Source organism: Sinocyclocheilus grahami, unplaced genomic scaffold, assembly GCF_001515645.1.
Source record: "Sinocyclocheilus grahami isolate Dianchi unplaced genomic scaffold, SAMN03320097.WGS_v1.1 scaffold888.1, whole genome shotgun sequence".
Taxonomy (NCBI): Eukaryota; Metazoa; Chordata; class Actinopteri; order Cypriniformes; family Cyprinidae; genus Sinocyclocheilus; species Sinocyclocheilus grahami.
The window spans coordinates 863,322-878,401 of record NW_015506067.1 but is presented as its reverse complement, the minus strand read 5'-3'; the positions used below and the strand labels follow the sequence as shown (position 1 = coordinate 878,401).

The window sequence follows — 15,080 nt, the reverse complement described above, 5'->3', positions numbered from 1 at the left end:
ACACACACACACACACACACACACACACCCAGAGCAGTGGGCAGCCAGTTTTTGCTGCAGCCCCCAGGGAGCAGTTGGGGGTTCTGTGCCTTGCTCAAGGGCACCTCAGTCGTGGTATTGAAGGTGGGAGAGAGCGCTGTACATTCACTCCCCCCACCTACAATCCCTGCCGGTACGAGACTCGAACCCGCAACCTTTGGGTTACAAGTCTGACTCTCTAACCAATAAGCCACGACTTCCCCCCAAGTTGTTCCATATGTGTATGAGTTTCTTTTTTCTGTTAAACATAAAAGAAGATATTTTTAAGAATGTGGGTAATCAAACAGTAGTTGTTCTCCATTGACATACATCCCAGACAGCACACGTGCATCCAGTGCTTGAAGTGGGAAAAAAGAAGTGCCGGTACCCCCCCTTATTTAATTAGTTATATTAAATAAATAAGTACTTTTTAATAATTCACAATGTGTGTATAGCGCCACAATCAATCAATCAATCAATCAATAATTGAATAAAAATGTTCAGTACAAATTAGCACAAGTCAAGCTGCGATACCAAACAGGACCACAGGGAGACGCCAAAGACCACTAAATCGCCTGCCTACTATATGGATCCATTCAGAATCGCTAAATCTCTGACCACCGCATAATCAGCGTTCATTATAAAACACTCTTGCATTTAAGCCAAATACACGCTGAAAATAACAATTTTACTGACATCTGGACGTAAGTCACTATTCTTTCCGCAATAGCTGATAAAATCGGCCATGTTTTCTCTGCATTAGGCTGTTTTGAACTTACGGTTTGAATTTGTTTACTGGATCCTTGGACTTTACAGGAGTTTACCGGTTTAAAATGATGTGAACGCAAAAGCCTGCTGCTTTTAATTTTTAAGATATTATTTTCGTTATTAAGTACTGATTCAAATTAGTAATCAATGATTAATTATTATTCTACTATTCTGCACGCCTCCCCTGACATGCTCTCGTGCCCCACACACTCCGCTTGCATTCATTCACGTGATTGGTCGAGATGAGAGGTGATCCCGCCTGGCTAGTGTGATTTATATAGCGTCCTTTCTAATCATATTATGGGATCATATAATCACCCAGACCCTGACACTTTTACTCTGAGTACCGGCAACATGTCAGAAGTGCCGGTACGCACAAAAAAGTGCAGGTACTGCGTACCGGTGCGTACTGGCCCGCTTCAAGCACTGTGTATGTCTGTACGATGTCTGTTAAAGATCGCTTGATCTGGAAAGCATCTGCTGTGTACAAACATCTGATAGACATCTATAAGATGCAAGTTTTAAATACATTCTAAATTCTAAACATCTTAAAGACATCTTTTAAATGTTTATTTGACATCTGATAGGAAAAGTCCTATAAACGAATTGCAAGATGTCTGTTAAAGATCGCTTAATCTGGAAAGCATCTGCTGTGTACAAACATCTGACAGACATCTTTAAGATGTCAGTTTTACATACATACATTTTTGTACAGGTAAAGTACAGGGCTTGCACAAAAATAAGGATGTTCTTACGTTAAAAATAAGGTGGAAACTGTTATTTACCTAGTTTGTGTTTCAGAAACATACGAGAGTCCAGTGTTAGTGGTCGTGTTCTCTGCGTTTGTGATGGGGTTGTGTCTGATGGGGGCACTGTGGTGCATTTACAGTCACACAGGTACAAACATGCAGACCCTCACGCAAAACTTTCGTTTAACAGCGTTTTTTTTCTTCATGACAGCTGGCTATTAACACATATTATCCTGGTTGTCAGGGAGGCATGATATGACCCAGAGAGACGGTATTACAGAGATCACGCGACAGGACAGCGAAACCCCCCGCCCGACACTGATGGAGCAAACCAGCGGTTTCCACGAGGTGGACTAAAGATATCCCTGATAGCACACGTACATCATGGAGACGTCTATTTGACGTCTGCATTTACATCTGGAAGACGTATTTTTAAAAAGTGTTTGCTCATCTGCACGTCTATGACGTTTCCTATAAGATGTCAAATAGACGTCTATTAGATGTCTTTAAGATGTTTATGATTTAGAATGTATGTAAAACTGACATGTTACATTCATCTGTCAGATGTTTGTACACAGCAGAGGCTTTCCAGATCAAGCAATCTTTAACACACATCTTGCAGACGTACGTGTGCTATCTGGGATACGACCATCAAATTCAAAACGTGACCGAAACAAACAAACTTCATGTGCTTTCTTTAAGGCTGAATTTGTGTACCACTGTTCTGAGGTGCTTTTAACATATTTTACTTGCTGCTTTTGTTGTGCTGCTAAATGTAACAACGTAAATTATATAAAACTATTATAGATTTGTGTATAAGATTTGTGCTCCTTTAACGTTCGTAAATTTGTTTAATTTTCAGCCCTTTAATTGTTTTTCATTTACTGTGTAGTAATCATGTCTTAAAGTGTCAGTATTAAAGAAATTTAGCCCGGACATGCTGATGGTAAGGGTTGGAAAGGATCTTTTATTATGTAGGGTGAAGTCAGCTGGAAGGTCTGAGAAAGTACATGGTGAGTGCCCGTACATAGTTTAAGTCTATTTCAATTGTTAAGGTTTAATTTCTAATACGAAGAGTAATTCAATCTACAATATAACTTTGTATTACATGCATTCATGTGATAATACAATTTTACGCAATGATATTCAAGTTTCTTCATTCTATTTTTTTTATTCAGCTTTCAGATGATGTATAAATCTCAATTTCGAAAAACTGACCCTTATAATTGGTTTTGTGGTCCAGGGTAACATTACAACATAAACACACAAATATGAAAGCATGGTTTACACCCATACAACATAAACACATATATGAACACATGTGTTACACACACACTTAAGCACACAGTTAGATACAAACACACATGCAGGCACATCATAGAAAATCATGTCATTTGTATACTACACAGTACATTGTACTTCTGCTGAAGTGATTCAATTCTTTGTTTTTGTCCTTCTGTTGGAGTGTTTTAATTGTTTAAATTTGTACTTCTGTTGGACTGCTTTAAAAAATGCTACAAATGTATGCTTCTGTTAAAGTGTTTTAATTCAATAAACATTGTGTTTGAGTTCACAATCAATAACACAATCCGCTAATGTCTATTTTTATAAAGTTATTCTTTTAATTTCTGAAGATTTTCTATTGCAAAAAGATTTTTTACAATGTCCTGCTGTAGGAAATTGTATTTTGTAAGCACAGACCAGATAAAAATGTGTGTCCCACTTTACCAGACACAGTGTCCCAATTTACCTGAAAAAGCCCGAAGGGGGGAAAACAATGGATACTTAACATTTTTGCATCTGTGTATGTTTAAAACAACAACCAATATTCTTATGAAAAACATGCTGGGGGATACAAGAGACTTTGAGAATTTGTTTAAAGCATAAATTGTGTTGGTAGAATTGATCTATTTGTATTTAAATCACAGTTTACCAAAAAGTGTCCCACTTTTGCTGACTTCACCCTACTTTAAAACAAGATAAACTTCTGCTGAGAGCTTGAGAATACAGAGATACTTGTACTTTCACAAAGAGATTAATGTTCTTATAAATCTGTTGCATTACTGCGTTTATTATTAAATGCCATATCATGTACATAGAGTGATTATTGTTGCTTTGAAATGTTCTGACACGAAACGTTCCATGATTATGACAACCATTATCACAACCATGAGCACCCAATCATAAGTCTTGAAGCTATAAATCTACAGTAATGTGCAGCCTGCTGGAAATGTTGACATATTTCACAATGCATCGTGTGCAATCAAATTAGATATAAGCAAACATTTGTTTTGGTGCAAACATCTTTCATAAACATTATATAGTAGACTTTTGGGTAAAATGTAATACGACCCCTGTAGGTTGAGCTACCCAAGGGGTTTGTGTGCAGCTGGTCTCTCTCAGGTCCCATGATACAGTCCGCTGCTGTTCTGCGAGTGTGTCTGTAGGTGGCCCTGTAGGTCCAGTCTCCTCTGGAAGCTGAGTGGGCAGTGCGAGCAGCTAAAGGGCTGGTAGCTGCTGTGTTTCCTGCTGTGAGTGATCAGATTGGAGCTCTGGCTGAATGCTTTACCGCACACCACGCACACATGAGGCTTCTCACCTGAGAGATGACAGCGGTCACACACATTAGCTCTGCCCCTAAAACTACTGAGCTGCCTGGCTGTTTACTACTGACTATACAGGCAGCTAATCTGCTTTAAGCACAAATGCAAGTAGGCCTACCTGCATTTTCAGTTTTGCTACACTATCCACCTTATTTAGCAATTTAGTTCATTTCTGTGAATGGGCTATGAATGGTACTATAGGTACGACTAGAAGAATAACAGTGCAGTAAACGGTCAAACTATTTGCGTTACAAAGTAGTGTGTTTATGATTAAGACAATGAATTCTATTAATATGACACATGCCAATTTGCAATATAAGCAGTCATTGACACAGAACACATTTTCGCTATATGCAGGTGGAGAAGTTCTAAACAATTAAATGTTGCATTCATATTTTAGGCTCTTCTGCTTGTCTTTAATAAGGTGTGTGCTGAATTTGGACCCCCAATATCACTGTATTTATGCACACGTTTCTACAGTTTGTTATATTACTGTACTCTTGCCATTAAATTAGTGCTCTGTATTTATCCCATCCAAAGTGCACACACACACCCGGAGCAGTGGGCAGCCATTTTTGCTGCGGCTCCCGGGGAGCAGTTGGGCACCTTGCTCAAGGGCACCTCAGTCGTGGTATTGAAGGTGTGAGAGAGTGCTGTACATTCACTCCCCCCACCTACAATCCCTGCCGGTATGAGACTCAAACCCACAACCTTTTGGGTTACGAGTCCGACTCTCTACCCATTAGGCCATGACTTCCCCACGACTTCCTTAATTAGCGTGACTGTGTGTGTGTATTTTTAATACAAAGGCAAATTTGGCCAGTATGTCTTCTGACCAACATAGTCAATGTCTTGATATTTTCTTTCCTCTTTTGTAAAGACATAGAAATGCTGTCGTTTTTTTCTTTTCTTTTGCTATAGTAGCAAATGGGAACACACAATTTTTATTAGGCGGCATTTCCTTCTGAGAACCACAGAAATATGAAAAGGGTCCAGAGATTCTAACTTTAGCATGTTGCGTTCTGGAATTGCCTTACAATTTATTTGAATTATTAATGAAAATGTAAGTCAATGGAAACCCCATTATGTATTTTACCTGTGTGAATAAATGTATGTTTCTTCATATCAGATTTCTGGTGGAATCTCTTTCCGCAGTAGGGACACGGGAACGGCCGCGTGTCAGAGTGAATGAGCAGGTGTGTGGAGAGAGTCGACGACCTCTTAAACACCTTCCCACAAACCTTACAACCAAAACTCCGCTCCTGAAACACACATTCACACAGGCTGTGTTTGGAATAGAGTATTGCCATACTAGTTAGACTCTTCACGCAGCATGTAAACTTTCTGTATGCATGATATTTGGATGGCCTACTACATCTTTACTCATTATTTGATAAGACTGCCAAATATTTTTTTATTTATTTTAGTTTAGTTATTTAATTTAAAGTAAAAAAATAGTTTTAGTTAACTATAATAATCTCAGTACAGTATTTACTTGCATACTATGTATACAGCCAGCTGTTTAGTACGTACTCTCACCCTCAATATTCCTGTAGGTCTGTACCCATAAGGCCGTTGGGCATGGCCCGGGGAGTCGGCCAATGGCAGAGCAGCCCTGTTGACATGTGAATTGCACAAGTGCGATGCCAAACCCACAGCAGAAGACAGGAGCTACAGAAGACATAGCAATATTAATATCACACCATATCATAAATGGAAATAACATTGTGTTTTACCTTGTTCTGATGTGTTATTGTTAAACCACATGTGATGTGTATCAAGTTCGGGGTTTAAAATGTGCATGTCATCACATATGACGCATGAAATGTTTGAGCAAGAAACCCACGCAAACCCACATGTGATTTTGCATAAGTTGTGACTGTGTGAAAATCCTGTCAGGTGATCAGATCAGGACTAAAGCATTGTCAAATCTGAATTGTCAAATCAATAAATCATTATCAAATCAGCACATCTTTATATTTTGCTCTATTAATTTTAACTTTATAAAATGTTCTAGCTATATGCTTTCCCTCTGCATAAATCAGGTATTCTTCTAGCCTATTTCTCATCTGTGAGCTGCTTTGGATTAATATGGAAGGCAGTTTCTGCCATGGAATTAAAATATATATATATATATAATTAATTAAATTAAATAAATAGAAAAGTTAATTACCTACGATTTTTACGAATCTTACAATTCGGAATTTTTTTGCAATTTTGAATTTACATTTCACAATTCAGTTTTTTTTCAGTCCGCTCTCACAGCAATTCATGCATATTTTACAAGGTGGCTAATTCGTACGAACTCGTATGACCTCACTCGTACAAATTGATATGATTTTTGCTAAATCGTACGTATTTTACGAGTTGCACAATTAGTATGAATTTGTACGAATGACCTACACCTAACCCCGCCCCTAAACCTACCCATCACTGGAGTCTGGACAAATCTTACAAAATCGTACGAGTGAAGTCGTACAAATTCGTACGAATTAACCACCTCGTAAAATCCTTTCAAATTTTATCATGAGATAGCGTTGAACCATCTGTAAAATATATTAACTCAATAGTCATTAGTCAACTTTGTAGTGTGTCTTTGCATTTTCACAATATAGACCGAACTTAAAAAGGTTTCCTATGACATTATAAAAACCTAAAGGAATGGTCTCCTAATTAAACTCTTAAATTCATTCTTTCTTTCTTTCCAGGCTGCCTCTCTTCCCATGTCAATTATTATTGTTGGAGTTGGACCAGCCGAGTTTGATGGTAAGTAAATGTCATTCATTCATTCACTCATTAATTTATGCATTCACTACCCATCACTAGACAAATCGTACAAAATCGTACAAGGTCATACGAATTCGTACGAATTAGCCACCTCGTAAAATACATACGAATTGGTCGTGAGATAACACTAGTTGTTTTTTTTCCCGTCACTGAATATAAATAAGAAAGGTAGCCTAATTGCAATTTTTAGGTCACAATTCTGTCTTTTTTCTCATAATTGCGAGATATAAACTCAGAAAATTCTGAATTTTTTTATTTGTTTTATTCCCGTGGCGGGAAAGATTAACAAATCATCGGCTGAATGAATAATGTTTTCTCATCATCAGCTGCGGCCCATGAATCTAAATGCATTTGTTCTGTGCTGTCGAGCTGATAATTGCAATCAGGACCCACGGCCGTTCCTCACCTTCTCACCGACTGGACATTCACACAGCGGCGTCTGGACACTGCTCAGCTGATGGTGACTGAGTAAAGCCTGAATCAGACACTCCAGCTCGCTCTGTCTCTCCATCGCAACAGAGCACGACAGCTTAGACAGTGGACAGACTCCAGACTGCTTCACTACCATCACACACAATACAATAGAATGGAATATGTCCTGTCTTTTCATCTTAGCATGCAAAAATGACTACTGACGACATTAATTCAAATAAAACAAAATATTAAGTGATGTTTTTGCGCAGTACAAGGACTTAATCATTTTTGGAGCACACACATTGAATCACTCACTCAGTCCTCTTCATTAAGGCCCGTTCACACCAACAACTATATCAACTAGATCTGTTTATTGAGCCCGGTCAGTGCTTATCAGTAACATTTTTGTGTGTGTGTGTATTTACGTGCGATTTATTAATGTGGCAAAAAGTACCGTCCGCGAAACCATTCGGTACTGAAGTTTTTAAAACTTTTCCATTTCCTACTAAGATTTGAGCAGATTCTTAAAAAGCGCTGATTGGTCATTGTGTTCACGTGCTCAACAGATATGTCTGTGATTGCTTCAGTGATCATCGCTTCCCGCTCTTCACCGAGCGCGCACACAGAAACACACAAGAGCCTTTAAAACGCACGTGAACACAATGACCAATCAGCGCTGTTTAAGAATCTGCTCAAATCTTAGTAGGAAATGAACATTTTTCAAATTTTCGGTATTGCGGTCAGTACTTTTGTTGACACTACTACTATTTATACGCAAAAACTTGGCGTGCATACGATACGCACGTGTTTGACATGCATATAATACGTAGTTTTTGCGTGCATTTGATACACACTTTGTTGGCGTGCATATAATACGCATTTAATACGCATCTACACCACACCTCTAAACCTACCAATTGTGTATCATATGCACATCAAAGTAGAAATAGAAACAGAAAATCGTGCCATTGAAATGCACATTCATGAGATCGGGTTCGTTTATTCTAAGCGCGCTGCCGCTTTAAACGTTCGCGCTCATTAAAGCTGGCTGGATTCTGATTCGCTGTCAAAGTTTTTATAGTTCATTAGCTGGAAAAATTGTGCTGAAAGTTATTCCAATGATAGCATTACTTTGTGTCGTTTTTTTGTTATAACTGTAGAATGTTCTTTAAAACATTTGAAATGATATGGTTATCGCTATATTGCACTTGGTTTGAACGGGCCTTTACAGCTCTCAGGCTCACTCTCTGCAAAGCATTATGGGAAAAATATTCTTAAAACTGAACAGGCAGTTGGAACTGTTTTTGTTATTATTAAACATTCATGAATATTCACAGCTAACATGGAATGTTCTCAGAACGTTCTGGCAAGGTTCTCCATGTTATGAACAAATATTGTCCCAGTAATGTTAGTAGAACAAAAACAGAAACATTTATTTGGACGTTCATCTAACATTTTTAACATTTTGTACTGTGCTAAACTAACTGAGCATTGTCACTGCTCTCTTTTTGGTTTGATTGCTTCCATTGTTCTCATCATTTGTAAGTCGCTTTGGATAGTAGTGTCTGCTAAATTATTAATTATAAATGTAAATATTACTAGTTGTTTCAGGAGGTTGTATTCAAAGTAACGTTCCTATAACGTTTGCAAAATGATAACACAATGTTCCCTTAACGTTTGCATAAGCAAAAAAAATACAAATGTTTTAAAAACTGGTCATTTTGAACATTTAGAGAACATTCAGATCAAATGTTTCCATAACTTAATGGGGACATAAGCAAAACATTCTTAGAACATTTTTGTTAGCTGGGTTTTTTAATTAATCGGAATAGTGGTGAGGTATTTAGTTCTTGGAAAAAATATCATAGTGAGTCATTCAAGTTGATCATTTGTGGGAGTTTTGTTCAAGTTCAGTTCTCATGAGCTGCAAGCTGTCATATTCTCATGCCACACTATTCCAGTCACTGCTGGTGTTACACTGTGCTGAGCTGTTCTTCATATACCTGCAGTGGATGAAGGCCAGGGTTCGGGTTCAGCTCCAGCTCCAGCTCCATCAGTGCTGTTATGGGTTCGGCTGCTGTCGGTGGATGTGCAGGGCAGCAGCTCCAGAGCCGCAGAGCGACTGCTGGACGTCCATGCGTCATGATGCTGATGCTGAGAATGGGCGGAGCGTGTGGGGTGATGCCCCGCCCTCTTACTTTTCACTAGAAACGATCGAGGCATTTTTAAAAGCGGGACTGAAGCCACGACAGATAAGGTCAGGTTACAATCTGAAATGAAAGCACAACAAATCCCAAACGTTTTAATAGTTTATTCATAATAATCAATATGTTAATGAGTTCAGTGAACAATATAATACATTTATTCATAATAACTAGTATAAATATTTTGATTCTCCACATTAGAAGATAAATGAACAAATAAAGCTAAATACTATCAAATATAATTAATATTATAAAACAATGCAAAAATGTACAAAAAAATGAATACATTTTTTAATTTAAATTAAATAATTTAATTAATTTAAATTTTTAAAAAGGCCTCTAACACTTACTTTCTCTCATCTTTTTCTATTCTACGTACTTGATTTATTTTTATTTAGTATACAAAAAAAACCTTTCTACATGTACTGTGACTAACCGAGACTTGTTATAGGACTTGTGTATTATTGCTCTTTTGTTGATTTTGATTGCTTCTACTGTCCTCATTTGCAAGTCCCTTTGGATAAAAGCATCTGCTAAATGACTAAATGTACATATAATATTTACTTTTTTAAATTAATATTTAATTATTTCAATAATATTTTAATGAATAAAACTTTTATCATATATATAAACATGGGGGAAGTCGTGGTCTAATGGTTAGAGAGTCGGACTCATAACCCAAAGTTTGTGGGTACCGTACCAGCAGGGATTGTAGGTGGGGGGAGTGAATGTACAGCGCTCTCTCCCACCTTCAATACCACGACTGAGGTCCCCTTGAGCAAGGCACAGAACCCCCAACTGCTCCCCGGGCGCCGCAGCATAAATGGCTGCCCACTGCTCTGGGTGTGTGTTCACGGTTTGTGTGTGTTCACTGCTGTGTGTGTGCACTTTGGATGGGATAAATGCAGAGCACTAATTCCGAGTATGGGTCACCATACTTGGCCACATGTCACGTCACACTCACTCACTTAATTATCATAATATAATATTATATATACTGTACATTTAATACATCATAAGAGGATATAGCATTCATAAATAACAGTATTAAAAAAATACTATACAGAAAATTATATATTTATTCAAAATTGTATATTTAGTATCAGTATGATTTTATTTCATAATATTAATATATTATATGTATATATACAAATTATCATACTATTAAACAAAATAAGCATTTACTCAATATATAGCTATTATAATCAGTATTGTTACTTTTCATAATTTTCCATATTAGACGATAAATGAGGAAGGTAAGTATTATAATTTTATACAATAAGGAAATATATAAATGCTAATGTGAATTAAATTGTCATAAAATATGTTTATTCATTATACAAAACTTATTTTCATTCTCCACATCAGTAGAAAAAATAACTGGAAAAGAATGAAATATTCAATTACTGTGAGATTGTATAAATACTAATATAGAAATAATCCTGATGTAGATTTTTGACTCTGATATGAAGATTGTTCTGCTTGAACAACAATAATCGACAAAACAGATTTGAATGTTTTGTGTGCGGTTGATGGCGATGCAGCTGTTCAAGACTGAATTCAGTTAGAACAACAGAATCTGAGGTTTAGAGACGTGAAGCAGCATCAACACCTGCACCGGCTCACCTGCATCTCCAAACGTCTCGTTAATCATCCAGATCATCATAGAGTCATTGTTCAAACGAGTTCTCGACATAGACTTTATTTGTTAACTTTCATTAAGCTCTCGACATTAAAAACAAAAATGCACTACATTTTGACCCAAGTTTCTCTAAACAGGTGTAAAAAAAGAAAAGACACAATTTATTCCAAAGCTACACTAAATTTAAACCATTAAGCAAATATTAAGAATGTTTTTTTTTTGATGCACTAATAAGAGCCACCTGCAGCATTAATAAGATGAAAATAAGAAAAGCTCCACAAGTTAAAAGTGATGGAAAACAATTTAGATGCACAACCATGATATAACAGCTGTTCCCTTTTTAAAAAATTTTTTTTTTTAGTATTTATTATTTATATTTATAGCTGTAGCTGTATGTCTCTTGGTGTCAGACTCACCCTCGGGCGTCCAGATGCGGGCGATGCAGATGCGTCTGGTTGTGAGAGTTGTGATTCGGTTCTGAAGCTGCTACAGGAAGTACGAGAGTTTTCTGATGTGTCCTCACCAGACTCGCTTCAGACATCAAATCAGGACGGCTGGTAAATCTGCTCATTCGTCATCACTGCCATCCATAAGAAAAGAGCAGAATATGCAAATCACTGTCACTTTCATTCTGCATTTAACCAAATTGGAATTAAATCTCCCAATGCAGGAAATGTATCCAAATTATGTTTCAAAGTATCAAATACTTCTACAATTCCGCAGGAGAAATAAATGAGTCACTGCAAGTTAACAGGAAACCTTCTCTGGTTGTTCTGGCAAGGTTCTATCAAAGCTATCAACAAACATTCTTCTACCAATGTTAATAGAACTTTCAATCAGAGTTATCATTAATAACATCCTCAAACATTAGCACAAAAACATTTTTTTTCCCTGGAACTTCTTGATCACTGGAAGAGAAATGTTTGGGTTAATATTGAGATTTTTTGAAGATTGGCCAAAATACAGTCTAGAGGAAACAATGATCAATGATCTCAACAATGCAAAAAGTGCATTCTGTTCTTCCTCAGAGAGACAAAATGATATAACATATTCATCAAAATTAAGTGATTTTTTAATGCTTAAAATGAGAGCCATTATCCCTTGTTAACTTCCTTTTTCTGACTCCATTGGCATATATTTGTTCTTATTTTAAGCATAAACTCACTTTGAAGGGACAGTTCACACAGAAAATAAAATTGTCACCATTTACTCACCCTAAGGTTGTTCCAAACTTGTATTAGTTTCTTTCATCTGTTAAACACAAAAGAAGATTTTCTGAGTAATGCTGGCAACCAAAACATTGCCGGTAACCATTGACTTCCATAGCATTTTTTCCCTTACTACACTCTAAAAAATGCTGGGTTGTTTCAACCCAACTTTGGGTCAAATATGGACTAACCCATAAAAATTAAATTTTTAAATTGCATTTTTAACCCAAAAGTTGGGTTAGTCCATTTTTATCCAAAGTTGGGTTGAAACAACCCAGCATTTTTTTTTTTAAATGTATGTAAGTCAATGGCTACCATTAACCGTTTGGTCACCAAACATTCTTCAAAAAAATGGTGTTCAAAAAAGAAAGAACTCATACAGGTTTGGAACAACATGAGAGTGAAATGATGACAATATTTTTCTTTTTTTAATTAAGGTTTTTTCAGAAAACTAAATGTCTTAACTTATGCCAAGTAAATATATTTTGATTTAAGACGATTTAGATATTTGTAAAGAAAAACTAGTCTAAAATACGAAGAAAAACACTTTTTTTTTGCAGTGAATACAAACAGGAAATATATCTCATCTGATCTGTTCTCCACATGTATTTCAATGCTCTAAACTCTTACTGTAACGATTGGCTAATTTGGGTCAATTTGAGATACAAAGTTGATGAAAGTCCATAAAACGAAAAACTAACCTCTGATGGATACAGTGTTCTTCTGGTAGATCATCTGAATGCTCCAGACCTTCATACAAGCATCAGTGGCTCTAAACTCCTCTCTGGGCTTATGATCAAATAGGCTAACAAAAACGCTGAATATTTAGCAGCTGTGAGAGATGGCGGGTTAAACAAAGGCTTCATGAGTTCATGAGACCACAGAGACGTGAACACTGCGCCCACACCGACCCACTGTGTGATTTCTCATCTGGTTTGGTTTTTGATTTTGGTGCTTACAGAGGGCTGAAGAAGATTACCCAGCATGCCAAGGGACAAAGTCATTGCAGTTTTACTTTTTTTAGCAGAACAAGGAAAGACAAACTACAAAACTGGAGAAAAATTGCAACAATTTAAGAGAGAATTAAAAGAAAGTAGCTAAAACCATGGTTAATTTTCAAAAGAGTCGTTATATTTGTGTTAAAGTCTGTTAATGCTATAAATGGAAAATCATTTTTAAAAATGTTTTATCATTATTGTATAGTTATTATTCTTTGTGTGAACGGGCAATTTTTCATACATAAAATACATGTTTAATTTGATTGAATTTAAGTTTATTTTTAGATGCTTTTTATGTAAAGCGATTTGAGTTACCAATTTTAATGAAATGTGCTATAGAGGTATGCTATAACACCTCTTAAAGAAGAGTTTAAAACATTGGCCTACAGCATAGCTGTTCATTACTTTGCAAAGAGAGAAAGGAACAATGTAAAGATGTTCCTTCACCTCACCTTTACGTTTGTTTTCACTTAGGCTACAGACAGTTTCCTACCAAAGCCACTTTCAAGAAAGCGCACACAGCGCATTGTTTCGAGTTCCTAGAAAGATGCAAAGAAGACAATGCTAAAAAACTAAGAGATCAAGGCGAACAAAGAAGCCCACCGGGCCCTCCGTCTCCCCTAGAGCTCCTGCTCGTTTTTACCCACAAGCCCACCGCTTCACCTGCTCCATCTGCAGACACACAGCCCCTCCACCACCCTCACCGCAGAGCGACGCTCCTGACACACGGGGGGAAGGAGTTAGCGATAAGCATCGCGAGTCTCTGAGGGTTTGTGGCTCAGGGGATTGAACACTGGAAATTCATCTAGTTCAGCTTCATCTAAGTGAGATTCACCAGCTGTGCGGGTCAGGAAAAAAAACACACAAAGTACAACAATCTTTTATGATCTTGAATGATTTTAAAACACCTGTGTAAAATACACTGTAGGCCTATATAAAACATAAACTTGGATTAAAGCCTGTAAACACCATGAAGAACGATAAAGCTTTAATAAAAGAGCGGTCAAAATATTTAGGCAAAAAAAGTCAACTGTATATTATAATTTATCTATATAAGAAATGTCTGAAGCACAGCAAATCCGTGTGACAAACTTGAAATTCCGACTGGAATTCGCTCGCGAAATTCGCCGAATAATGGTATGTGACCTTAGGAAAAGCAAATCCACACTACAAGATAAAAACGAGGATTCATGCATTTGGAATCGCATTCAGATCGATTTTTGCATCTTATGAATGATTAAAAACATGGCTAATTCATCCATTTGAGCTTTAAAAGCTCTAGGATTTAAAGCGGCAAAACTTCAGCGTGCGCTTAGAATAAACGAACGTTTATTTCTTCTATGTGGATGCGAAAATGGCTAGTTATCGTTAGTTATTGTTCCTTGGTATGTAGCTTTCCTTATCGTTAGTTATTGTCAGCTAATAAAGTTTTCATTCTAGCTATGGTTCTTGGAATCAATGGGCACTTCTGTTGAAAATTGTAGGCCGGAAACATTATTTGATCTGACATGACTGCAGTTTTTATCAGCTTAAAATCAAATCATGTTTAGCCTCACCAAACTGCGAAAGATAAAGAGTTCGTACAAAAAAAATGTCACCCTTCTGGACTGTATTATATTATTCTGTAATTTTTTCTTTTGAATATCTCTGCTCTGCATTATAGGCCTACCACTTGCGGTTGCAGTGAGA

The 15,080-nt window shown here is 36.9% G+C and overlaps 2 protein-coding genes and 1 long non-coding RNA gene across 3 annotated transcripts in view; 1 reads left to right on the top strand and 2 right to left on the bottom strand.

Moving 5' to 3' along the window:
• Positions 1-2,269, top strand: part of engl (endoglin, like) — a 21,834-nt gene extending 19,565 nt beyond the window's left edge. Inside the window, exons 14-15 of the mRNA XM_016248713.1 lie at positions 1,588-1,683; positions 1,780-2,269. Of these exons, the coding sequence (XP_016104199.1) occupies positions 1,588-1,683; positions 1,780-1,892 (209 nt within the window). The 3' untranslated portion in view covers positions 1,893-2,269. The remainder of the gene's footprint in view (positions 1-1,587; positions 1,684-1,779) is intronic.
• A 1,353-nt stretch (positions 2,270-3,622) lies between these two features.
• Positions 3,623-7,471, bottom strand: LOC107563748 (zinc finger protein Gfi-1b). The gene is made up of 4 exons (XM_016248693.1): positions 7,332-7,471; positions 5,678-5,809; positions 5,235-5,400; positions 3,623-4,134 (listed from the first exon to the last, which is right to left on the bottom strand). The coding sequence occupies exons 1-4, from the start codon at positions 7,434-7,436 to the stop codon at positions 3,935-3,937; spliced, it is 603 nt and encodes a 200-aa protein (XP_016104179.1). The 5' UTR covers positions 7,437-7,471; the 3' UTR covers positions 3,623-3,934.
• A 1,877-nt stretch (positions 7,472-9,348) lies between these two features.
• Positions 9,349-13,412, bottom strand: LOC107563750 (uncharacterized). The gene is made up of 3 exons (XR_001606140.1): positions 13,095-13,412; positions 11,602-11,765; positions 9,349-9,609 (listed from the first exon to the last, which is right to left on the bottom strand). It is a non-coding gene; the product is annotated as an uncharacterized lncRNA (long non-coding RNA).
• Between the last annotated feature and the right edge of the window lie 1,668 nt (positions 13,413-15,080).

Excerpts from the sequence above, each read along its gene's own strand:
- LOC107563748 (XM_016248693.1), bottom strand. The coding sequence starts at position 7,436 with ATGGAGAGACAGAGCGAGCTGGAGTGTCTGATTCAGGCTTTACTCAGT. Across the intron at positions 5,810-7,331 it reads AATGTCCAGTCGGTGAGAAG|CTCCTGTCTTCTGCTGTGGG; the intron begins GTGAGGAACGGC and ends TGTCTTCTGTAG. Across the intron at positions 4,135-5,234 it reads ACATACATTTATTCACACAG|GTGAGAAGCCTCATGTGTGC; the intron begins GTAAAATACATA and ends GTCATCTCTCAG.